General features: G+C 35.7%; 2 protein-coding genes across 2 annotated transcripts in view; one reads left to right on the top strand and one right to left on the bottom strand.

Annotated features, from left to right (window-relative positions):
• The window catches only part of TATDN1 (TatD DNase domain containing 1), a 31772-nt gene extending 13196 nt beyond the window's left edge, over positions 1–18576 (top strand). Inside the window, exons 5-10 of the mRNA XM_012660797.1 lie at positions 5763–5870; positions 5959–5999; positions 8690–8766; positions 12320–12390; positions 14372–14498; positions 18389–18576. Of these exons, the coding sequence (XP_012516251.1) occupies positions 5763–5870; positions 5959–5999; positions 8690–8766; positions 12320–12390; positions 14372–14498; positions 18389–18491 (527 nt within the window). The 3' untranslated portion in view covers positions 18492–18576. The remainder of the gene's footprint in view (positions 1–5762; positions 5871–5958; positions 6000–8689; positions 8767–12319; positions 12391–14371; positions 14499–18388) is intronic.
• A 604-nt stretch (positions 18577–19180) lies between these two features.
• The window catches only part of RNF139 (ring finger protein 139), a 12832-nt gene continuing 6853 nt past the window's right edge, over positions 19181–25159 (bottom strand). Inside the window, exon 2 of the mRNA XM_012660826.1 lies at positions 19181–21257. Within this exon, the coding sequence (XP_012516280.1) occupies positions 19438–21257 (1820 nt within the window). The 3' untranslated portion in view covers positions 19181–19437. The remainder of the gene's footprint in view (positions 21258–25159) is intronic.

Below are 25159 nucleotides of genomic sequence, written 5' to 3'. Positions count from 1 at the left end.
GAGCTAAGATGATGCCACGGCACTCTAGCCCGGGCAACACAGCGAGACTCTGTCTCAAAAAAAAAAAAAAAAAAAAAAGAATGTAGTTGGATTAAGCATCAGGATGTTTTTGTTTTTCCCCTTTGTATAGGAAAAGTTAAGTGAAACAGTCCATGCATACTTGCATGTAATTCATAAGGAATGGAAGTACATAGTTCCCTGATTGAGTAACCATTTAATTTGATTTTAATGTTAGAAATAACGGATGAGTTTTACATGATAGAGACCCTTTTCTTGGTGTTTATTGTTTAATAAATGCAGACCAGGTGCGGTGGCTCATGCCTGTAATCCCAGCACTTTGGGAGGCCAAGGTGGGAGGATCACTTGAGGCCAGGAGTTTGAGACAAGCCTGGGCAACATAGTGAGACCCTGTCTCTATAAAAAATGAGAAAAATTAGCTGAATGTGGTGGCACATACTTGTAGTCCCAGCTACTTGGACTTGGGAGGATGAAGGAGGAGGATTGCCACACAAGTGCACTTATACATGAACGATTCCAGTGGAATGAATTAAATTGTTATGGGGGATGTGATTTAAGAGCAAGAGATATTAAAAATGGAATATAGGATCAATCACCAAAGCTAGAAAATTGTATTTTACTTTTGCTGGGCATTGGATGTGGTTAGTTTGGAACTGTGAGAATCCTTTAAGAGGAGCCACGTTAAGAGTGGTGGCACCTGAGAAAACTCCAAAGCTCATAAGCCTCCAGGACTTGCTACAACCCATTGCCTGTAGCTGAAGTTGGAGCTCCTATCATCATACTGGCAGGTCAGTGTTATAGGTTGAAAAGAAAAAGTAGGTCAAAATCTTAATTTAAAACATGAGCATTTTGTTAAATTTCAAAAACATAATTATCAAGATGATAAAATATTAGACTGAGCTTCTAAACGAGGTTGATTTAGTTATTCGACAAATATTTATGGAGTACTATGTGCCAGCAATTGCTGGGAACTCATACAAAAGTATGAATAAGGTACAATTTCTGTCCCTAGAGACTTCTAAGAATAAACAACCCTCTGTTTCCCTTTGTTTCTTATACACAAAGGAGGACTAGGGCCAGATTCTCTAAGATACCATTCAGCTCTATCATGATATTTAATAATTAATAATTTTTGTCATATGGTGATATGATCATATGATTAATCCAGTGACTTGATGGCATGAAGGGATTCTTCAAATTACAAATGCCAAAAGTATATTTCCTCCCCCCTCCATCCCCTGCTCCCCTGCAGATTGTATTCTGATATGTCTGCCTTAATTGAAAATCACCATAGTGAGGAGCAGATTTACTAGTGGAGTCTGTCACACCCTAAACTTGAAGCTCCAGAATTCCCAGAATGTGAAGGTCTATAACCAAGTGGAATGGGATGGGTTGGAGTAATGTTCTGTGGACACATACTCTTTCTTTCAGGTCTTTCATTTATGTAACCCTTTCAGAACTGTTTAATTTGTGGTATATCATTTGCTGTGTGTTTCAGGGACATTCATGTGGTGACCAGCAGGGTTACTACAGGCCTGTACCTCTCTTGAATATCATGTAGGTCAGCTCACTTAACCTTAGAAGCTCACATGTTCACATTGAAACAGAAAAACGGTTGTCTTTAATAGTTTCTTAGGTTCAGCCCCACAGATCATTGTTCCTCAACTTTCATGATCTTTTTTTCGGCCAGGATGAGCCTTGTAAGCCAAACAGACTATGTGTATGATAAGCAAGAGCAGTCACAGAGTCCCCCAAGTTTTCTTGCCCGTGTGACTTTTCATCGAAAATGAGTTAAAACTGATGTTAAAATGCAGCCTAAATACTTCAAACTCAATTTGGGGATTAAATGAAAACACTGATGTTATTTATCTGTTCTACTTTACTGTTCTGGTGATACTTCACCATCATCAGCGCAAGATCAGAACTTGAAACAATATGTATAGAAGGTTATGCTTTAACACGCATGCCAATTGTGCTAGTATCAATCAGTAATAGAGAGTTCTAACTCAGTTCATTCAGTAAGTGATTACTAAGTGTCTCAGTATGATACAAAGAAGGATAAGACTTCGGTCTTATGCTTTTGTAGACAAGAGAGGACATAAATAATTAAAATAGGTTGGAAGTGCTGTCACAAAGGTGTGTAGACAGCAGGAGAAAGGACTAACTTTCTGGAGGAGTCAGGGAAGGGTTCTCTAAGGTGACAGCATGTGATGTGGGCTTCTTCCAGAAAGGATAAGCTAAAAACAAACTAAAGTGGGTTGAAAGTTTTGGTAAGATAAGCAGTTCTACTTGAGATTTTTTTATTTTTAATAATAAAACATTGAATGACCTAGTAGGTAAGAAAAAGACACACCAGTAATAATCCCATTTGGATTGTTGTTAAAGAAACACACACATCCTCCACCCCTCACTCCCTCCCTTTCCATTAGCATGTACTAACAGCGTGCAACCCCTCTTCTGTGTGTACACAGCTCTGTGTGCTTGTTTCAGTGCTTATCACATCATACTGAAAATGTGTGTAAGTTATCCTTCCCTTCCCACAACAGACTAGTGTCTTTGAGTTCTTCAAAGGCCCACCAAGTCTTACTCATGTCGTAGTTCCCATAGCACTTAGCACAGCACTCTCAGCATATGGCAAGTGCTTAGTAAATGTTTGTTGAATGTTTAACAAGGAGGGAGGATTCTTTTCTGATTTCTACAGAGCAGCATGGACAAAAAAGCCTACAATTCAGCTTTCACTATTGGGCTTATTCTTGGGAGAATTCAGATTTTGGTCTTTGCATTATACCATCTGAAGCAATTAACCAGTGTATGATTTGTTGTTTTTGGTTTTAAGTAAAGATGTAGTCAGGAAAAAGATGTATAAGAAAAGAAAAATAGAAAATAGTACAATGGATTAGGAGACAAGACAGAAAAATTAATGTAGAATAGATGTAGTATCTGAAAAATTATGGTAAGTAAAAGCAGTATGTAACATAGTGTTAAAAGTATGGTTATTGGCATCAACAGGTCTTTGGGTGTGATTTATAACTGCCATTGGTGGCTGTCTATCCCTTTGTACATCTCAATTTCCTCATCTCTAAAATGGGGATATGATGTCTATCTTCCTTAACATATGGTATATAAAGCCCATCGTAGCACAGAGTAAGTACTCATAAAATCATAGCCATTGTTAAATTATTCTTTCCAGAAATATTACCATCCTAAGGGAAAATACCAGCTATAGTTATTGTCTGGGATTTTTCAAAAGTATTTTTTAAAGAACAAGAAAGCAAAGCAAAGAATTAAAACAAGGAAAGGCCTAATTTAGTTATGGAAAGTTTATCCTTTAAACCGTACTCTGTATTTTCAATTCTCTGCCTTATGCTACCCTCCTTTCCTTGCTGCAATTTAGAGCTTTGTTCTCTTGGGTAAGGAGGAATTTGCTTTGGGCATTTTTCTTGGGGTCTTTAAAATGTTAATACTGTGCAGGTCTTTAAGAAGAAAAATAAAAAAGACAAACTTTCAAAATAATCATTTGAGGATTTGGAGGACCCTAAAGATGAGAGTTTGAGGCCATCCTTGCCATCATCCAGCTTAGAGAGGAGGGAACCTTGTGTTAAGGTATACTAGTGTAACTCACTGGGCTTTTTGGATTCACTTTAATCCTAATTAATAACTGCTACTCTGAAGTTGAATTTTTCAAGCTCTTCTCCTTAGGTAGTGTTAATGCTAAACTGTAAAAAGCAGTAATACAATCAGAAGCAAATGACACCTTCACTAAGATGAGCAACTCTAACTTAAGTAAATAATGATTTTCATTAATAAACCTAAAAAAAATTATAAGTGAAACAGGCAGAGAAGTCTCTTAATAGATGCCATTTCCTGCCCTATAACTTTTGTTGTTATTTCTAGTTACCATGGTAGCTTTTTCTTCTTTAAGGATAGTAGTCATTTGGTGTTAAGTACCAGTTAGCCTCAATTTGTATCATTATCAATTTGTATCATTTTGCCTCATGGCTTCCTTATGATACCTAGCTAGCTTGAACTTAGGTACCTTTTATCCCCCCTCAAATTATGTAAAATTCTGTGAGCACATTGCGCAGGCTTCTGTTATTTTCATAAATTATACTTTTGCCTACCCTGGGATAGGAAGCTAATTTCCAAACTGACCATTAGATTCTGTAAATTTGTAGCTTGGTCATGTGGCTTGGTCCATGGAATTGTATGTGGAAAAAATTACCAGCACTGTATAAAGCAGTGAACACAAAGTGGAGAGTACTGTCTGCTGTGTGTAGCCAGAAGCCAAATATATAGGAAAGTTTATGTAATGGCTAGAGCACATTTAAATAGTGGCTGACATTTGGATTACTTTAGAGCTTATGGAAATAGTGACTAGTAATAATTCTTAAAATCTTTTTTTCTCCAAGTTTTTATAGATATTTCCTACACTGCAAAATTTCAGCACTTCGTTAACTAAAACAATATTTTTGCTTATTCCGACCCAGCAAAATCTGAAAAGGTGATTAAAGGCTCAAACATTGGGTAATAAAGACAGGCCACCAATTGTAGGAAGACTATTTCTTTAAGAAGTATATTTCTAATTTTAAAATTTGGCATTTTCAAGAGTGCAAAGGGGTACTCCAGGAAAATAGTCCTGCACGTCAGGAGACAAAATATAGGAAAATACAGCAAAAGAAGTTTAATTAAACACAGAGAAATTGTTCCCCAAAATTAAAAGACCTAGGAGACATAAATCCATTTAAAAAAATAATAAGCCAACTGTCGTCCTGTGTGGCCATTAATGAGAGCAAGGGGAGCATTGTGTTGAAATGAAAAAACAAATACAACACCCCACTTATTATTTCCTCTGGATATTGTCTGGGAACAGGAAGAAGCTTCTTAAAAATGTAACTGTTTTAGGTCATTTGGGCTGGGACTTGGAATTAGAGCACTGAAGTTCTGATTCCAAGTTTGCCACATCTTGTGTTGTGATCTTGAATGAAGTACTACACCTCTCTTGCCCTAGGGTTATTTTTATTGTATTGTATTATATTGTAGTCTTTATTTTATTTTTGCGATGCGGTCTATGTTGCCCAGGCTGGTCTCAAAATTCTGGGTTTAAGCTATCCAGTCCTCCCACCTCAGCCTCCCAAGTTGCTGGGACTACAGGCACCATGCCACCATGCCCAGCTGTCCAAGGGTTATTTTGAAGGTCAAATGAGATAATGGTATGTGGCACCTGGAAAAACCTTTTTATACGGTACTCTACAATAATCAGGGCTATCACTTTAGCATGCAATTTTCATTTTTCAAAAAACAGTGTAATTCAGTTTTGTGCTATTTAGCAAATACTTAGATTTCATTTTTAAGGGAATCCTTGTTCTTTTGGCTCAGTGGCAGTAATTTTTTTTTTTAATAACAGCACATAAAAAAATCTGGTTACAAAATGGAATAGAAGAACACTCAGTATGAAGCTCTGCCTGGCTTCTCACTAAGTGAGTTGCTTCCCACTGATGGTGCTCAGCAAGCTTGAGCAGCAAGGAGCCAGCAGCTTGTTTTCCTCAAAATAATTTTGTAAGCCCAGAAAATGAAATATCCCTTTCCAGAAATTGCATGCTAATAAAAACCCTCTGCTAAGCCTGAAGTGTTTTAAATGTCTGAATTCACTATTTCCATTCTGTAATTTCTAGAAAATAAAACTCCTTTAATTAAAAAAATCACTTGACATAATTATCTTTCTCATGCTTAAAATTTTTAACAAGGAGATTTTTTTGCTTCATGCAGATACTTTGAAAAACAGTTTGAATTGTCAGAACAAACGAAATTACCAATGTTTCTTCATTGTCGAAACTCACATGCTGAATTTTTGGGTGAGTTAAAATTAAACTCTCACTTAGAATTTAAGAATTTTTTAGAAGTCAAGCTATTTGCTAAAAGTTTTCTAATTTTAATTCACAGACATAATGAAAAGAAATAGAGATCGGTTTGTAGGGGGAGTGGTAAGTATAAAATAGTTGTTTTTAATACAGGTTCATCATCCCTAATGCAAAAATTCCAAAATCCAAAATGCTCTTCTAAGTCCCAAAGGTTCCAAAATTTGAAACTTTTTGAGCACTGACATGAGTTGGTGACACCTTTGGTTTCTGATGGTTCAGTGTACATAAACTTTGTTTCATGCACAAAATTATTTAGAATATTATATAAAATTACCTTCAGCCTATGTTTATAAGGTATAGACAAAACATAAATGAACTTCATGTTTAGACTTGGGTCCCATCCCCAAGATATCTCATTAGTATACACAAATATTGCAAATTTCAAGAAAAAAAATACAAAATCTGAAGCACTTCTGGTTCCAGGCATTTTGGATAAAGGATACGTGATCTTTATGTGAGACATAAAAGCATCTTGGTTATTAAGGTTGGCCTCCAATTCAAACATTCACAATAAAGTTATTAAGCTTCTTTTCCCATTATTTGAAGGATATGGAAATTTACTCTTGAATTTATGGGCCAGATATGGTATAAACATAAATCGTAGTTTTAATTTTAGTTCCTTTGTTCAAAGTATGAGAGTAAGTACAGAATTCTATGCAGAAAACCCCGTGAATTTACTTCTGTGCATTCTAATACTGTACATAATATTTTTTTCTCTGTGTCTTCCACTAGCCATTCTTAACTGTTATTCAGTCTAAATTTGGAACAAAATATAAACTTTTATAATATTTTAAAATATTTTACCATTTATTTCAGGTTTGCCCTCCTAATTTCTTGTCAGCTGTATTCATTTACTATTAGCACTTAGATCTAGAGACTCATTCTCCTCTCTGTAATTTGCATTCTGCTCTAAACACTTCTCCCATATGGTCATTTTGATCATTATTGTTGAGACATTTCCTATAAATATTATCTACCCACCACTTAACTCAGGTTATCTATAGCAGTGATTTTTAATTTCTTGGATCATGGACCCTTTGAGAATCTGCCTTAGGAAAAATGCTCAGATATACAAATTTTCATATGCAATTTCAGGAAAGCTGACATCCAGGTATATAAAATCCCAGTTACACTATGCCAACTGAGGAAGGAGGAAATAGCACTGAGTACTTACTGTATACCCATACTGCCTTGCTTTGACAGTTTTATATGGCCTCTGCCTCATGTTTCATGCCTCATACTAGTAATATGTGTGCATTCTGCAGTGCTGTGATGTTAATATTACTGTATACATTTTTTCTGTAGTTTGCTGACTCTAATTTATCCTTTAGAAACTGTACTTGGGAATTGAGAGAAATTTTAATTAATGCCCTTGGGATTACTGGTGGCATTTACCATAACCTTCAAACTCTTATCTCTTGACCATTTGTGTGATTTCTAAGTAAGAATTTACTTGGGTGATTCTATTAGTTTTAAAAAATTAACAAGAGCAACAACAAACCCAACTTAATTTTTGAATTTTTTTCCAAAAAGAAATTGCCAAACAAAGAATTAATAACTAATTTTCTGGCCGAGCGTGGTGGCCCATGCCTGTAATCCTAGCACTCTGGGAGGCCAAGGCGGGTGGATCGTTTGAGCTCAGGAGTTCGAGACCAGCCTGAGAGAGATTCTGTCTCTACTAAAAAAATAGAAAGAAGTTAGCTGGACAACTAAAAATATATACAGAAAAAGTTAGCCGGGCATGGTGGCACATGCCTGTAGTCCCAGCTACTCGGAAGGCTGAAGCAGAGGGATTGCTTGAGCCCAGGAGTTTGAGGTTGCTGTGAGGTAGGCTGACGCCACGGCACTCTAGCCCGGGCAACAGAGTGAGACTCTGTCTCAAAAAAAAAAACAAACTAATTTTCTGGAATGGTTTATGAGGAGTCACATTTAAAATTATGTTGATATTAATGGAGGCTGTCTTTTGTAGTCACCTGGAAATGCCAAGGGAAAGAATAAACAAACCCTGTACAGGCAGCTATGTAATGCACATTTCTTTATTGTTGAGAAATATGTTACCTATAGTGTGTCCAGACTCTCTGGACTCAATAGTAATGTGACATCACTTGTTAGGTGAGCTTACTTTTTAAAGGAGTGTTATTATTTGTTGTTTTTGATTACATAAATACATCCCAAGTATAAACTCTGCCTTAACCCCTGTGTCTGTGAAGAAGAAAAACATCATCTCAATCCTTTTTGCCTGCTGAGCTGATATTATTGATTATGTAACAGTTTATACTTTTGAGCAATGTTCTCACCTCTTTATAGAGCTTCTTAAAACTTGCCTCTTAACAGTCATTTCTCTTCTAGAAAAAGATATCTTTTAACAGAAAAATTCAAGGATATTTGAAAATGTATTTTAAATGGTGCTATAACATTTCTAACCTTTCCTCATGCTTTTGCCTAAGAATATGGCTCCCTACTCCTGTCCCCCTTCCTGGAGGTCCTGCAGTAGTATTAGTGCAGAGACATCAAACTGTAAAGGGGGAAATTCCAGGCAGCTAACTCCATGCCTTATATAATTAGAGATGACAAATTATAAACAGGTAAAATCTGATTTGAAAATAAAATTTGTAAAGGCCACCACATTTGAAACTCTGTGGTCCAGAAACCCTTACATGCATGTATATTTCTGCTTAGAAAGTCTTATTAATGCTACTTAGATTTTAAAGAGTAATTATTATAATAATAAAATTATACCTGTGTGTCTGTAGGTGCATTCATTTGATGGTACCAAGGAAGCAGCAGCTGCTTTGATTGACTTGGATCTTTACATAGGGTTTAATGGTTGGTACGTTCTTGGTTGTTTTTGTTTTTATTTTCAACTTTTACTTAAGCAGATTTCTTAAATTGTTTTACAGTGAATTGCTGACAAAATTTTATTTTTATTAAAGTTTGTGTGTGTTTTGCATTGATCTTTGCCTGGGAATTACAGTAATTATTTACCTAAGAAATTAAACAGTACATTACTATTACAAGTTAAACTTTGAAAGTATGACTATTACCCTGTGTTCTAATAATGGAAAACAATTTTGTGTTGAGATCAGCAGTTCGCTTTCTGTAGCAATCCAATTCATTTTCAGGTCATTTGATCCCTTTAAAACATGTGTTCACAGCATTATATACATACACACGTCATGTTTGACTGTGGGAGAGTTTGTTCTATAACAATAAACCAAGAAACCAAAGCTCAAAGAAGTTAAACAGGTATAGAGTTTCTCCAAGTCTGAGAACCTGCGTCCTCTTGCTCCTCCCTCGGTGACCTTTCTGCTGTAATACCACACTAAACCTAATACACTCCGTACAGTCAGCTAGCATAGCTAGGTCCTGGGCTTGTTCTGTCAAATAGATAAGAATTTCCACCAGTGTCTTTTCACAGGATGTCAGTGTAGCTCATTAAATAAATTGCAAAATAGTGTAAGACTTACTTTCCCTCTTTAGTGTTTCAATCCCTTAAGATTATCAGTTTTCTGATTACATTATTTTTGACTAAAATCTTAGGGAGACAGAATCATGGAATTACTTATTTGCTATAGAGTTCAGAGTTTAAATGTCCTAATGCTTCTTTCATATTTAAATTAATGATTTGATTAATTTATGAATTAATGTGAGAAAGAATACATGCACAGGGATTAAAAATTCAAGTAGTACTAAAAGATTTATAAACAAATATCAGAGTCCCCCCAGTGAGCCCCTACCCTAAGTCAACTTTTCCAGAGGCAATCACTTTGCTATTTGTAGTCATATTTCTAAATAATATGCATATACTGTTATCTCTTGATTCATCCCCTTGTCTGTTCTCATCATCCCCCACCTCCATTATTCCTTCCATATTCCCCTCAATGTAGTTAAGAATTTTTGGTTATATGCATATTCAATATTTTCATTATGTCTCTATAAATATTGTTGACTGCTGAGCTGTGTGATATACCCTGCTTGCAATTCTTTTCTTGTATTACTTTTTGTTTTCCTAATTTACTTCATATTTTTATTTACTTGGCTTTCTTCAAAACTTGAAGCCCTCTCTCACTTTCCACAGCTCTATGAAATGCCTTTATCTGTTTTTCCACATGCGCAAACCTATCTACATAATATTTCGTTAGTTCTAGACTTTCCATCTTTCTGTTTCAGTTGGACTAGTGTCTCTTCTGTGATAGAATTCGTATTTTTAGATTCTATGTATTCTTTGTTTATTTTGGTGGAACACATTCTCTAATATCCTATTGAGAAAGTTTTCATGGGAAGTAAATTTTTTGGAATTTTGCGTGTTTGAAAATGAATTCACTCTACTCCTCCTCTTAAAAGTTTGCCTGCATAGTTAATACAAGTGGGCAGGGGAGACCCACTTTTGGTTGATAGCTTTTCTCAGCATAAAATTCTAGATTAGAGATCATTTTCTGGGCATACATGTAGTTTCAGCCACTTAGGAGCCTGATACTGGAGGATCGATTGAGCCCAGGAGTTTGAGGATACAGTGTGCTATGATCACACCTGGAAATAACCACTGCACTCCAGCCTGGGCAACATAGCAAGACCCCAATCTCTACAGAAAACAATAATAAAAAATCATTTGCACTGAGAATTTACGCTGTCCTATTAATAGGTTTCAGCGTTGATGAAATGTTTATTGCTATTCTGATTCCCAATCCTTTCCCTCTGACCTACTATTTCTTCTGTGGAAGGTTTTAGTTATCTCTGGTTTTGTAAAACTTCACAAAGATGTGTTTTGATGGGTTTTTTGGTCATTCTCCTCTCTTACTGGCCCTTTCCACCTGGAAGCTCATCTTTGTCAGTCCTTGGGAATTTTCTTGATTTTTTTTTGGTTTGGTTTTCTGTTCTTTCTTTCGACATCCCACACTGATTACTCTGGTATTCTTGTTTTCATTCTGCTCTTCCTATCTCTAATTTTTTCCTCCTTCCAAAAAAGTGCTGTAGTTTTCAACGTTTTAAATGAAACTGACTTCAGCTTTTTTTTTTTCCAATCTCTGAAAGCTGTCTTATTTATGCCATAATCTTCTTTGACAGATGCAGTGTCTTCTCATCTCTCTAAAGATGTGAATTATACTTTAGAGTTATTTTCTGTTTGCCTTATTGCTTTTATTTCCTCAGTCTTTTTTCCTCGTTATTTTGGTCTCTGTCGTGATGGAGACTTGCTTCAAATGTCACGCAGTTCTTCACTGTCTGTTTTTTTAAAACCCTTTTGGAAGCTGTGGGACAGTACAGCAACTGGCAGGCTCAGATGGCTAAGTGGCATTTTCACTAGGGATTCCCAAATGTCGTTTTGTAGAGATCTTTTTCTGGATTGCTTCAGTTGCTCCTGAAAGGCATCCTCTGATCCCTGCTGGGAAAGTGGAGTGGGGAATTTATAAAAGTACCTGACAGTGTTCTGGAGCACTGTTCAGGGGGCAGTCCCAGTCTCCAGCTTCAGTCCCACGCCGTCCCCCATTGCTCCTCCGCGCTTATTCCCCAGCCCAGTGTCTCTAATTTGGGGTTCTCTGGAGACCCTACACTCCTCTCTCTGTACCAGGTCATAGGTACATAACTTGGGAACCCTGCTTTCTCTTTACAAGATTTTCAGACAATCCCCATTTCAGTCCTGTGCCTTATCCCACCAGCTTTCTAGGTACTGTACCTAGTTCCTCGGACTTTCTTAGGTGAATTGGTTTTTCTTTTCTGCTGTGTTTTCTCTTCAGGAACATTTAGGTCACTTAGCATTTAAATGCAGGCCATTTAACTACTCCCTGCTTGCTACTCTAAGATCACCAGGGTGCCATCCAGACCACTAAAGTACCTTTCCAGCCTATGGTCATGTTATCCCATTGGCCAGACCAAGTCTTGAGTCCAAGGCCAGATTCAAGTAGAGTCATCCTTCCTAATAAGAAACCATGGCAAGGGCACACAGATAGATGATTCTATTGGAGGACAGTGAAGAATTAGGAGCGGTAATCCAGTCTGTCTCGGGGGCTGAAAATGGAAAGTTAAGAAAATGAAAATTAACAATCTTATGAGCGCCTCTTAAGTTACACAAATTACTCAAGAGAAGCAAATGAATTCTTTAAAAAAGTTAAATTTTACTTAGAATAATACATAAAGCTATTGAGAGCCAACTGGTAAGTATAAAGAATTATAGCCCCTAAAGGCAGACCTGGTTAAAACAGATCTTACTCTGGATTCTATGAAGAATGGGAGTGTGCAAATATTAATACTTTCTAAAGTATACTGAAAAAAAAATTTGTTATGGGGTTTTGGGTTGGTTTTGTAATGTTGTAGATAAATTTGTGATATGAAAAAAAGTTATTCATTAAATGTTACCTTTTAAAATAAATATATACACTTTTTTTAAGCTCCCTGAAAACTGAGGATAATTTGGAAGTTTTGAAGTCAATACCTAGTGAAAAATTAATGATTGAGACAGGTAAGTTTGTTTTCAGAACTTTAAGTTTCCTATTAAATCACAACAAAAAAAAACTAGAGAAAGAAATTTGACATCAAGTTTACTGAAGTGAACAAATATTTTCTATAAAACGGCATGCTCAACCTCCGGCAGCATAATACTTTCCAGAAGACCCTTGGAGGTTGTTATCAACTGATGGAAAAATATGCAGATGATTCTTTTTTTAATTGTATAAGTTTGGCTAAGTCTAAGCACTTAAAAAAGGGGATGTCAGAATATGTGATAACTAAGTAGGTTGTAGTTATGAATGTTTAATTAAATAAGGAGTCTTCACTAAGAACTCAGGGTTCTAAGAAACCTCAGGGTTTCAAACTCTATTTAGAATTTTTTTTTTACGCAGTGTCTTTATAATGGCTTAATTGCATAGCACTTTTTAAAGTGCAAAAACTTAAATTGGTTTATTATAAGAATTTTAGAACCTGTTGCCTCTTAAAACAAAGAGCCGGGTATGGTGGCACATGCCTGTTGTCCCGCTACTTGGGAAGCTGAGGCCGGAGGATCAATCTGTTGAGCCCAGGAGTTCAAGTCCAGCCTAGGCAACATAGCAAGACCCCGTCTCTGAGTAAAAAATAAATAAATAAAACAAGGTTTAAAGCTAAACTTTTACCTAAACCCTGTAACTCAAGGTTCTCCTTATACAGTGGACTTTAGGAAAGTCAAGACAGCCATTCTGGAGAAAAGTTTATTTCCTTGAGCGGTCGTGAAAATGAAATGATTTTATTAAAAGTGCAATGCTTTTAAAATGCATAAACTATTGAAATTCTTTATTTAAAAAACAGTATTCAAAAACACTGCTTCACATTCAGTAGAGGCTATATAGACATTTATTTAACTTAAATGTTTTCATGTTACAATTTTATTTCCTTTAGGTTTAGGTCTTTTTTTTTAAAGCATGCTATACACCAACAATAATGTTAGCAGAAAAAAAGGGATAAAAGTCTTAGAGAAAGCATTTAAGATGCAATTCAAGATTTTATTTTGTGCTCTTTTTAGAATGTTTTCTGTTGCATATAATTTGCCATTTGGGGAGCTGAATCATTGCTTTTAACTTAGAGGTTATATAATTAGTTTGATAATGTTTATAAAAATCAATTTAAAAAGGTAAACCCCTTAAGTCACTGCGTCCCCAACCCCCGGGGTGTAGCCCGGTATCATCTGTGGCCTGTTAGGAAACAGGGCACGCATCACTGCCTGAGCTCCACACCCCTCACCCCCTCCGAGGACACCCCACATCCCCACCCCCGTGTCACGGTTGAGTCCACAGCTGGACTTTGAAGTGTTTCCCCAGTTCTTGGGCTCCTGGCTTGGAGGAATCACCAGCCTTGGCCGGTGTGACACAGAGAGATGACAAACGCTTAACAAGCATGCGTGAAGAATTTATTGCGGGTGAAGTTGAAGGGTGCAAAGTGAAAGTGCATTTCCTAAGGAGAAATGGGTCTGTCTCCTCGAGTGGAGAACACACCGTCTACTTCTGTTTTTCCTTTTATATGTTAGGTTTAGTAAAGTTAGTTACAACTATTCATAACTATACATCATTGTTTTGGGGCCTGAATTCTTTCCAGGTATGGACATGACTTAAAGGTTACGTTTCAGTCATTCTTTCTAATATACGTATGGTGGGGAAAGTGCTATAACCTGTTTATGGTGTTTTTTCCATTCTCTGACTGGTGGTCAGTGTTCCATAGCCTAATTACCCCATTCTTTAAGACTGAAATAACTCTTCCCTCTTTATTTTTCTGCAACCATTTCCTCCTTATTGTTTTTCTATTCAGTGCTTTCTCCTTTCTGTTTTTCTTTGATTTCCATTAACCTCTCACTTGTTTTTCTATTCCTCACACACAGTCCGTGGAAAAGTTGTCTTCCATGAAACTGGTCCCTGGTGCCAAAAAGGTTGGGGACCACTGCCTTAAAAGACACTTTTCTTTCTTTTGCCTAACTCTAGACGCACCTTGGTGTGGAGTCAAAAGTACACATGCTGGATCAAAATATATAAAAACTTCATTTCCTACCAAAAAGAAGTGGGAAAATGGGCACTGTTTAAAGGATAGAAACGAGCCCTGCCATATAATGTAAGTATTTTTGCTCTCATCATTTTCAAAATCACTAAAGTCAACCACCAAATGCCACTTAAAAAATGAACTCAAGGGATAGAATTACCATATTGTGAAATCCAAATGAACTTCAGGTCAGTGACTTTTAATGCAGTGACTTGGAGGAATTTGCACCTGAATTGCTCTATCTCAGCTCTTGTTTTCCTATCCTCTTGATTCAAAGTGATGCATTTCAGCAGTGAGAAATAAATGTGATTGTGGTCATTGGTCATATATTGTAGGAGAGTGGAAAAGATCTGAAAGCTATCGGTATAATCATCTTACCTGGTTTAGGTTCTGTTCTCATGGAACTTTCCTGTTACTACTCCATAACAAGAAGCTTTAGCATACCTTTTTGTTAATAATACCTGCATTTTAAATGATTTGACAACCTGAATTTATCCAAAAAAACAACACATTTCTTTAAGCCTTGGAACAAAAGGACAAGTGATAGGATTTCCTTTTTCTAACCTGGAAAAAAAAAGGGGCAGAACTTCAGAGCATTTTGTTTCCTAAGCAAATAGTAACTCAGGATCTTTTCTTTTTTTAATTATAATCTATAGCACAGGTGAAAAGAGGGGCTGTTAGCCATCTAACTATCAAATAGCTATAAGGAATATTGTAACAAAACAGGAAAAGCTGGTTAAATCATTTTAATGGGCACATAACCCAGTTTCTTTTGTTTGCACAGATAATTTAAATCTAGACTGTATCAATCTAATGATTTACCAGTTCAGACAACTGGACATACTTAAAACATATTCATAAAAATTAATATTGGATTGTTACTTTTAGACTGTAATAATTCCTTCCATTTGCACCATCTTTATTAGTCATTTTTTTTTTTTGAGACAGAGTCTCACTGTGTTGCCCAGGCTAGAGTGCCATGGCGTCATCCTAGCTCACAGCAACCTCAAACTCCTGGGCTCAAGCAATCCTTCTGCCTCAGCCTCCCGAGTAGCTGGGACTACAGGCGTGCGCCACCATGCCCGGCTAATTTTTTTTCTATCTATTTTTAGTTGTCCAATTAATTTCTTTCTATTTTTAGTAGAGATGGGGTCTCGCTCTTGCTCAGGCTGGTCTCAAACTCCTGAGCTCAAACAATCCGCCCGGCTGTGCCTCCCAGAGAGCTAGGATTACAGGCGTGAGCCACCACGCCCGGCCTATTAGTCATTTCTAAAAGGTAAATAGTTAAGTTAAAATTCAGCAGGCAAAAATTAAAGAATTGTTCTATAAAAATATATTCGAAAGGTTCTTTTCCATCATTAACAACATGCTTGTGCTGGCAAAGACTTTAAAACTGAATGCTTTAAAACCTATAGGATGAGAAATATATTCAAATTCTGGTTAGTAAAAAATCACTTGTAATTTTTATGAAACGTTGGTGCTTGCAAATTCAGTCAGGAGACAGTGTTTCTAATTCTTTGGAGATCTAAGAGGACACTAGAAACAAGAAACTGGTATTTTGCCAGCAGCCAATTTAGAGAAAATATTTTGTTGCCAAAAGTATATCCAAATCAGTTTTCTATACTGCCTTATTCTTATATAAAATGATAGCTGTTGACTTTAGCTATAAAATTTCAAGGCGTTTTTGCATATAGCCTGTTAAGAACAGTGAAGGCTTGCATATCAGCTGCAATCATGAATACCTGTTTTTCAATTAGCTAAGTAGGCAGAGCTCAGGAGAAATCACCATTTCTAAGCTGAAAAATTTTAACCACATTTCAAAAATATACCTATCTTTAATCTACTATTAATTATGAATTAGTAAATTAATTACTATTTATGAAGTCATTTTTACCAACCTCCATTCTGTTAACTTTTACCTTGTAATTATTTTTATAGAAGTCTTCTCTTTTAGATATAAATTCTTTGAAACAGATATTTTGAAGCTCTTGCCGTATGTTAGGAAAGGTATAAGTTACTAAGGCTACACAAAAGAATCAAGACAGTCCCTCCCCTCATCCATCCACCAGATGAATAGGTACACTGTGTCAGGCACTTTGGATAAGACATTCAGTGAGTCAGACAAGAGCCCCTGCCCTCCTGGAGCAAACAAGCAGATGCAGTGCTGTTGTTATAGAGGTAAGAATATATGGCGGGGATTATAGGACACATCAAATGTACGCCTTAAGAAGAAACAGGAAACTAGGAGAGAGCTTTTGTTAAGGTGACATTTCAGCTGTTGACTAAGCATGACTGGGAGTTAGGCCAAAGACAAAACACCTTGAGCAAAGGCAGACTGCAGAAGGGCTTGGCTGATCCCTGGAACAATGAGTTTAGTGTGGCTGAAAGTAGGATGCAGGGGATAAGTGGAAGAAAAGCCTGAGAAGACAGTGAGGACAGATTGTGATGGCTCTTGTATGCCAACTGTAGTTTAGATTTTATCAAGACCTGAAGGATTTTAAGCAGGAATTATTTTTTTTTAAGCTCTAAAAAGCTGGTATCAGTGTGGGGAAGGACTGGAAAGGAGACGGTGGCAGGGATGATACAGCTCTTGCAAGACTTCAAAAACCTGTGCCTGGTATAAAAGTGCTATATCAAACAAAAGGCACTAAATTCTCGGGGACACTACGTATTCTTTATGGAATAGCTGCAGCTTTAGGCCACTGAAGATACATGAAAACAGCATGGATGCAAAAGGGTTGTTCAAAGATTACCATAAACTTTCCATTATCAGACTTATTAAATAGAATGTTCTAAGCTCCAGTGGACTTCTCTTAAACAATTTCTCAATTTGAATAAAGTGATTTTGCTATACAATTATAATCTTAACAAAGCTGTTGTAAACTTTCAAAACTTTGTATCATCAGCAGCACTACTTAAGAGTTCCAATTCTTAGTACCTTTGGAGAGAAATTCTGTAGTTTAATAAGAAAATTGTATTTTTTCTGTCATAACTTAAATGTTAATAGGTTTGCTTTTAGCATATTTTGATTGTCAGATAAAAATTTAATATAATCTGTTAAGTGCATGTATCAAGCAAGGCTATAGTGTCACTATTACAGAACAATTAAAAAAACTCCCATTAATCTTAAATCTCTATCCCTAATTCCTTTAGGTGTTCACATTTAAGAAACCTATTAAGAGAACAAAAAGCTTGGGCAAAAAGTATTTAAATGTTTAATTTTGACTTTATAACTTTCCAATCCATGTATAAAAGTATTTCACCTATAATACTGCTAGGAAACATCATTGATAATTATCATTCTAGGCACAGAAATAGAAAGATGGACACCTGTGCTATTCTCTCTTGCAGGGGAAAAAGTACAGGAATGGAAAGCCCTCCCTGCCAATAACCACACATTATTTCAAGTAAATGACTTCATTTGCTGTCTCTAAAGGACTAGTTCACTAAGCAGTGACTTCCCAACTTTGGCTGTATCCCCTTACATTGTGACTCAGTGCACACATTCATTCATAAACAAAACCAAACCAAAAATGGAACAGTACTTACCCTGAGTACAATGTACTTTTAATTTTTTAAATGCTCATCATGACACTCATCATGACCCACTAATGAATGCATTATGACCCAGAATTTCAAAGGACTCTTCATTTCCACTGGGTTAACTCGATAATTGTGGTGCACATAATATAGACAGCTGGCTTAATAATTTACTCGAACCTGGTTCTTTTCTCTAGTTATGCAAGGCAGCCCCAGAAATCTGTCTCTTACTACTGGTAATAAGTTAATTTTTTGTATTAATATTGCTGAAAACTTTTAATAACTGTTAAGCTTTACTTAGTGTATTAAAGGTACCAATACAGTATCTTCCTTTATGTAGAAAAAGATGATTATTATATACCCTTAAAACAGCATACATACTTGGAAATTTAACCATCCGTTTTGGGTTTTTTTTGTTTCAGTCAAATACTGGAGATAATGTCAGCAGTAAGAGATGAGGATCCACTGGAATTAGCCAATACACTATATAACAACACTATTAAAGTATTTTTTCCTGGTATGTAATCAGTATGTGTCTTCTATTTTCTATCATGTATGTAAAATTTCATGATAAAACTTTCTTATAGCTTCAATAAAGAAATTCTCGGGACGTTGTCTAAAGAAGTATTATGTATCACTACACACCATTCCCCTTATTTTCCCACAAAATCAGATCAGGATTTTTTTAAATATCATTTAATGCCTTAGTTTAAAACAATGAAAACCCCCAACTATTTTTATTTTGTAATGTCTTCAAAAATCTGAAAGGACAATTTTATGACAACACTGCAAACACAGAATGGCTAACAAATATATTGATTTTACATAAAAATTAAACATGTAGCACATTCTGGTTCATATCAAAGTTTAGCTGATGTAAGTTTATTTCTTAACTCTCACGCAGTCTGAATCATGCCTTTTGAACCCAGCTCAACTACATTGCTACTCCAATTTCAAAAACATTTCTCAATTGCTCTGGCTGGTTAATTTTTTCCTTAGTTTTAAAGTACTCTTTATCTATAGCCTTTATCCTTTGATCCAAATTATCTTATTTCCTTGACTTTAATGTGGTTTCCTGATTTGTATTTTCATTCTCCCACCCATTTTAAAGAAAAACTAGGGTCCAGAGTTAGATACATGATATAATTTCATTGAGGAATCTTTGGCACAGTTGACGCACTGTATGATTATTACATCTATTAAAAAGCTATTTGTTCAAATTTTGTCAAAAAAAGTGAAAACATTTTATTCTATGTACAATAATGTACACAAATTTAAATAGGTCACCAAAGAGACCAGAAGTAATGAAAGAGGTATATTTACAGTAGCACATCACAGTAAACCATTCACAGATTCAACATTGATAACTGTTTTTGTGCCTGGTTACACACTGAAGGTGAAGCATACTACTCCATTTTGGATGAACTGAATTTTAAACAAATACCTCAATGATTAATAAATGCCATTTTAATCAGTCAGTATCATCATTAATAAATTCTTCAGCTGCTGGGCCTGTGTGCTGAATCACTCCATTTCTTTCTCTTTGAACATCATCATCACAATCTGTACTGTCATCTTCGTTCAATTCCCTGTCAGATTCAGCAGCAGCTTCTCTTATAGCTTCCTCTGGATGTTCGTCAGGTGGTGCAATAAATCCATTGTTGTTAGATATATTTGAATTATCCTTGACATCATCTTTGATGCACACTTTTTGATGGCACATTGGACAAGTATCTTGAATGTACAGCCATTTCCGAAGGCAAAGTGCATGGAAATAATGACTACATGGTGTAATACGAGCAGATGTTGTAAACTCATGATAGCAGATTGCACACACGTCATCTATTTCTTGTAAGCGGCTCCCTTTTATTTCAGGAAGAGAATTAATTTTTTTAACGGCAGTCCTACGATTCATGAATGTCTTCCAGCCATTTTTTGCTTGTAAGTAGATGTTAAAATATGCATGTAGACACATCATACAAGCCCGAATTTTACTTCCTGACTCAAACATCATAGTATAAGCCCCATTTCCAAACATTACTACTCCAAATATAAATTCAATAATATTGCCTGTTGAACGAACATAGTAGACATAATCATCAAGCTTTTCCCAGAGGACATTATAGTAGCCATCAATCATGAATAATGTATAAACAGTGAGAGAAACAATTACTTTTAAGCAGAGTTCCACACAAAAGGCTGTAACTGCAAACAACCAAGTATTTAGTGCATAGTGATGCCAAAGAACATAACTGAGTAAAACAGGAAGAATAAACAGGCAAGCAGAAACAAAAAGCACAGGAAAATGTCTACGGAAAGATGACACATGAGAGGCACTGAGAGACATTAATACAGGGTCTGTCATTCCATGGATGAAATGCAGGACTGCAGTTAATAAAAGGCACATGTTTCTACTTAAGCGAATAAGTCTCTCTTCTGGTCTTAGCCCACTTAAACCAGTCTGAAGAGCCAAAATAAAAAATAAAACAGGTGCAACAAAGCCAAGCCGCCTGTCATCTTCTTCAGTTGATCCAATAAAGGCCAGTATTCCAAGGCCCAAATAATGGGCTATTGAGGAAATTACAGCACTCATGCCCAGTACAGTTAGTGTAGAATCACATCCACTAATTATAAGATTGCAAATGAGGTCCCAGAAATCATCCCAAGAAATAAAGAAGGAATCAGTTTCATTTGCCATCCTTAAAATGTACATTAACACTGTAGCCTGAGCTGTAATTCTTGTTAGCCAAAAGACTCGCAATATATCGGGGAAACGAATCCTCTTCCATGTGTCCTCCATCAATAACTGTAATCCATAAATTCGATACATGTGCCTCACTAAAAGATAAACATATCTTGTGGAATAATAAAACCACTTAAGTTTCACTGCCAAGACAAGCACTGTATTTAACGTGAGAATCAAGGAAGAAGTAAAAACTAAAGTCTCTCTGATATGTAATGGTAGCTCTGTGATTAAGCCTATTATAGGAACCAAGAGATCCAAAATAATTAATTGTGAATAGATGGAATGAATCTGGAGTAGTGTAATGTATCCAATTCCAAGTGTAAGCTGTAGAACAATGAGTGCCATCCATAGCGAGGGACCTTTTCGAGGAAGCAGCTCAATTCCAAAAGCTGACGTGTTGTAGGCACCATAGAAGTCAATGTGCAAAGCAGCATAATAATTCACCGACACTGAAGTTGCAGCTAACAGAAATGCTGAGCTATACATGTAAAACTTGAAAAGTGATCGCTGTGACAAGATCAGAACAATACTGGATACAAATATACCTAAAAAAAACAGAAAAAGTCATTAGAATGAAATATTTTAAGAATTTTCCCACTAGTTATGATATTCTTCCTTTAATTAGGAAATATAAACATTTGCAAAATTATGAACATTAAGCCTCAAGACAACTTAGGCTTAAAGGCCAATAAAGGTTTTGTAAAGTCAGAGTTCAAGAGGACAGACCAAACATACTAAATTATTCTTTAAAATCTCATCCTTTATTTTGTAATTTCCAAAATAATTCAAGTAGCACTGTATGTCCAGGCACCAAATTACTAAATTATCTTCAAGACAAATCTAGTGATACGTACATTTAAACAAATTTCAAAACTTGAAAATGTCCTTTATCATTTCATAATCATCAGAAATATTTCAAATAATTCCATCAAAAAATTACAAGTTAAAAATAACCCAAATGGAAATTATTTGTTCCTATTTTCAGAATTCTTTTTTTTTAAAGTCTTTAGGAAATCAAGTTTAAGTTTTATACTTCTACCTAATTCCTCCTTTTCCTCAAACTGTAAACTCATGGCAGCTCTTATTTTTCCTGCACCTAAAATTTGAGCGTTCTTCAAGGGTCCAAATGTAGCCTTTTTGTCCCTACATACTTTCCTTCAGATTTCAGAAATGCCCTCCTGTTCCCTTTTTCCTGTACGTTGCTCAATCTATTTCTTCAAACAGTCAACCCTTTTAATTATTTTTCAAATTACAAAAGTAACATTCAGAAAGCCAAAACATGTTAAAAGGGTTTCTCCCCTCCCCCACTCAATAGGTAATCAACGTGAACAGTCTGATCATGTGCATTTGGCACTATCTTTCTTTGAGCTCTGACAAAAACACATATTTTTAAGTGAGATTATAATAGACACATTATTATCCAAGGTTTCAAGTATAGGCGTGACATCCAAATATTCACCTAGTTCCACTCCTACATTAGAACTACAAACATCAAAAGTTCTGAAATCTAACTCACCTTAAACCAGAACCTACTTTTCCTTGTGATTTGCAATGTCAGTTAAAAGTATCATTAGCATTCTCTTAATGGTACTACTGACCCCACATCCTCCAACTTTGCCAATTAGTTGCCAGATTCTACTAACACCTCTATCTCTCTCTTCTCAGTGACACCAACCAATTAGTCTGTCTCTAAAAATTCATCTTGTCCAAATCCATCTACAAGCCATCACCAAATTGCCTTTTTTCATTCCTCTGCTCAAAATACTTCAGTGGCTCTGAGATTACTATCAACTAAAATCTACATTCCTTTGTCCTGGTATGCAATGATCCAATTTGCTTTAGAATTATATTCCTCCTAACACACACACACACCAATGCTCCAGACTTGCATTTCCCAAACACATCCTTGTCTCAACCACAGGTACAGTGGGGTTTACATTCCTCTTTTTGCTTGGAATGATGGTCCCACCAACTTCCCAAATCCCTGACTGTTCAAAATCCTACCTATCCTAGAAACCTACTTTTTTAGATAATGACTTTTGCTTCAGCATATCTACAGAACTCACTGAAACACCTAACACTCACATACTACCTGATATTGTAGTTTGTAGTTACATGAGTGGGTATCATCTACCCTATTACACAATGTGCCCATGACAGAAAGCAAGGATCCTACTTTGTACATCTATGTAGCCCACAATATTTTGCACAAAGATAAATTAGTATTCATTGGGGAAATAAATGTTTGTCACATCTGGATTATGTTTTTAAAAGCAACCACAAAATACAGCCTGCTTGAAAAATGAAACCTATGAAAAAATGAGACAAAGCTGAGAAACCATAGCAGAAATGTGACAAAATCCGAATTAAACAACCATCTATCCACCAATATTTCAGCAGGTAATCAATAAAGTGCTGCATATTACAGTGTAAGCATTTTACAATCTGTTAAAAGAAAAACAAGGTCCAGTTCCTTTACGTGATGACTTTTACCAGGACTTAAAATTTATCCTGTGCCAAAGTGTCAGGTCATTTGTGAAAAGGAGAACAAAAGGACACAATCAACTGGAAGAGATCTAAACCTCTGAATAAGAACCACCTGATTCCCCAATCAAGTGGGCTACCAATCATCTGCAAGCTGGGAACAGGCTCTTTGAATAGAAAATAGATTTTTTGAGGATTAGAAACTTTTTCCATGGAAGGTAAAAAGGAACTGGAATTAACTCAGCCTACTATATGCCATATGTAATCTTAACTTTTTCTTCGTGGAAAAACAAAAGTATTTTTCCTGAGACAAAACTAATCTTCTAAATTGGGCCAAAACCAAACCAAAATAACTTCTGTTCTATTTTTACATCATTTAAAGGGAGAAAGTCAAGTGGGAACTGTAAATTATTTTTGTCAACTTGGTACTCACAAAGTAGTAAATTAATCTTCACCTGTGACTATTCATGACCTTTGCAATAATTTTATAACCAGTCCTTTTTATTCTAACTTTTTTCCTGAAGCTTATTTTTACACACAAATGAAGAAATGATCTGGGTTTTAGAAACACTTGTGGAAAAAATGTGCCATTTTGCTTTATGCAAATGTACCAAAGGAAAAAAGGTGAAGGCATATGACAGACAAATAATGAAATGAAACAACAACCTCTGGGTGTGTCCTAGCAAGTAACAATCTGATACTACTCTTTCCTGATTAAAATCACACCCCCAAGGTGTACTAATGAGTAAACATTTCAAGAACACTTCTGGAAAAAATGTGCCATTTTGCTTTATGCAAATGTACCAAAGGAAAAAAGGCGAAGGTATATGACAGACAAATAATGAAATGAGACAACAACCTCAAAGTCTGGGTGTGTCCTAGCAAGTAACAATCTGATACTACTCTTTCCTGATTAAAATCACACTCCTGAGGTGTAATAATGAGTAAACATTTCAAGAATAATATCCATTTGTTTTAATTCCTACCCAAAGTTTTTAGGAACAGGGGGTTCATAAAATTTTCTTTTATACCACGTTCCTATCTTTCGAATGTGGGAGGAACTGGCTCTCATTTTACAGGGGAAAAAACTCAACTTTCCAATTAATAAGTCTCTGAAGTAACATTCCTTCTCATGACCTTTAAGGAGTATAGTTAATAATACAAATTTTTGTTGCATTTTTACAACATTAGACATTAAACTCAGAATTTCATGATAATTACCTTGTAGGTATAAGGAAATTAAAGTCCAGGGATAATTTCTCCTTAAAAATTACGAGTGACTTGCATAAGTAATCAAGTCTATATATAAAGGCTGCTTTATAAAAAAATAACACCTTGAGACACCAGAGAACAGAATTTTAACTGAAATCAGTATTCAGGGATCTCAGTCCAATTCTCCAGTGATTAGAGTTTCACCAAAGTTCTCAAGATAGGCAAAGAAGCAGGTATCCAAGTCAGGAGCTTTGAAACTGTGTATGAACTAATAAACTCATGAAAGACCAGGGCCTTTTCAATTCGTATTACCAAAAACAAACAAATGAGAAAAAAAAAAAAAAAACCCTAACAACCATATTACACAACAAAGTGTTTAACTCTTTTACGTGTAAAGTCCACTCATACCCTTAACCTTTTCTGGAAACTCATAACTAAAAATGAGAAGCATATAAGACATTTACAACTCTCCAGGTACCTTAAATACCTTTAAAACAATCTAAAGCAAGTTGTGGAGAAACATTTCAATACTTGATAGAGTAAATATAAAGAAGTACAGAATTAAATGTTATTACTATCTTACTCCCAAGGAAGCTCTAAGCAATGAAATTTAGGACAAAGTAAATAAATTATCTTAAAATATTAGTCTGTTGGTATACTTGATAAACTACAGCATGAAGAAAAATTTTCTATCAAACTCTCATTTTAGATAAATTGAAAACAATCTAAAGCAAGTTGTGGAGAAACATTT

This window comes from Propithecus coquereli, unplaced genomic scaffold, assembly GCF_000956105.1.
Source record: "Propithecus coquereli isolate 6110/MARCELLA unplaced genomic scaffold, Pcoq_1.0 Scaffold68, whole genome shotgun sequence".
In the NCBI taxonomy this organism is placed as follows: domain Eukaryota; kingdom Metazoa; phylum Chordata; class Mammalia; order Primates; family Indriidae; genus Propithecus; species Propithecus coquereli.
This window is presented reverse-complemented; position numbering and strand designations above follow the sequence as displayed.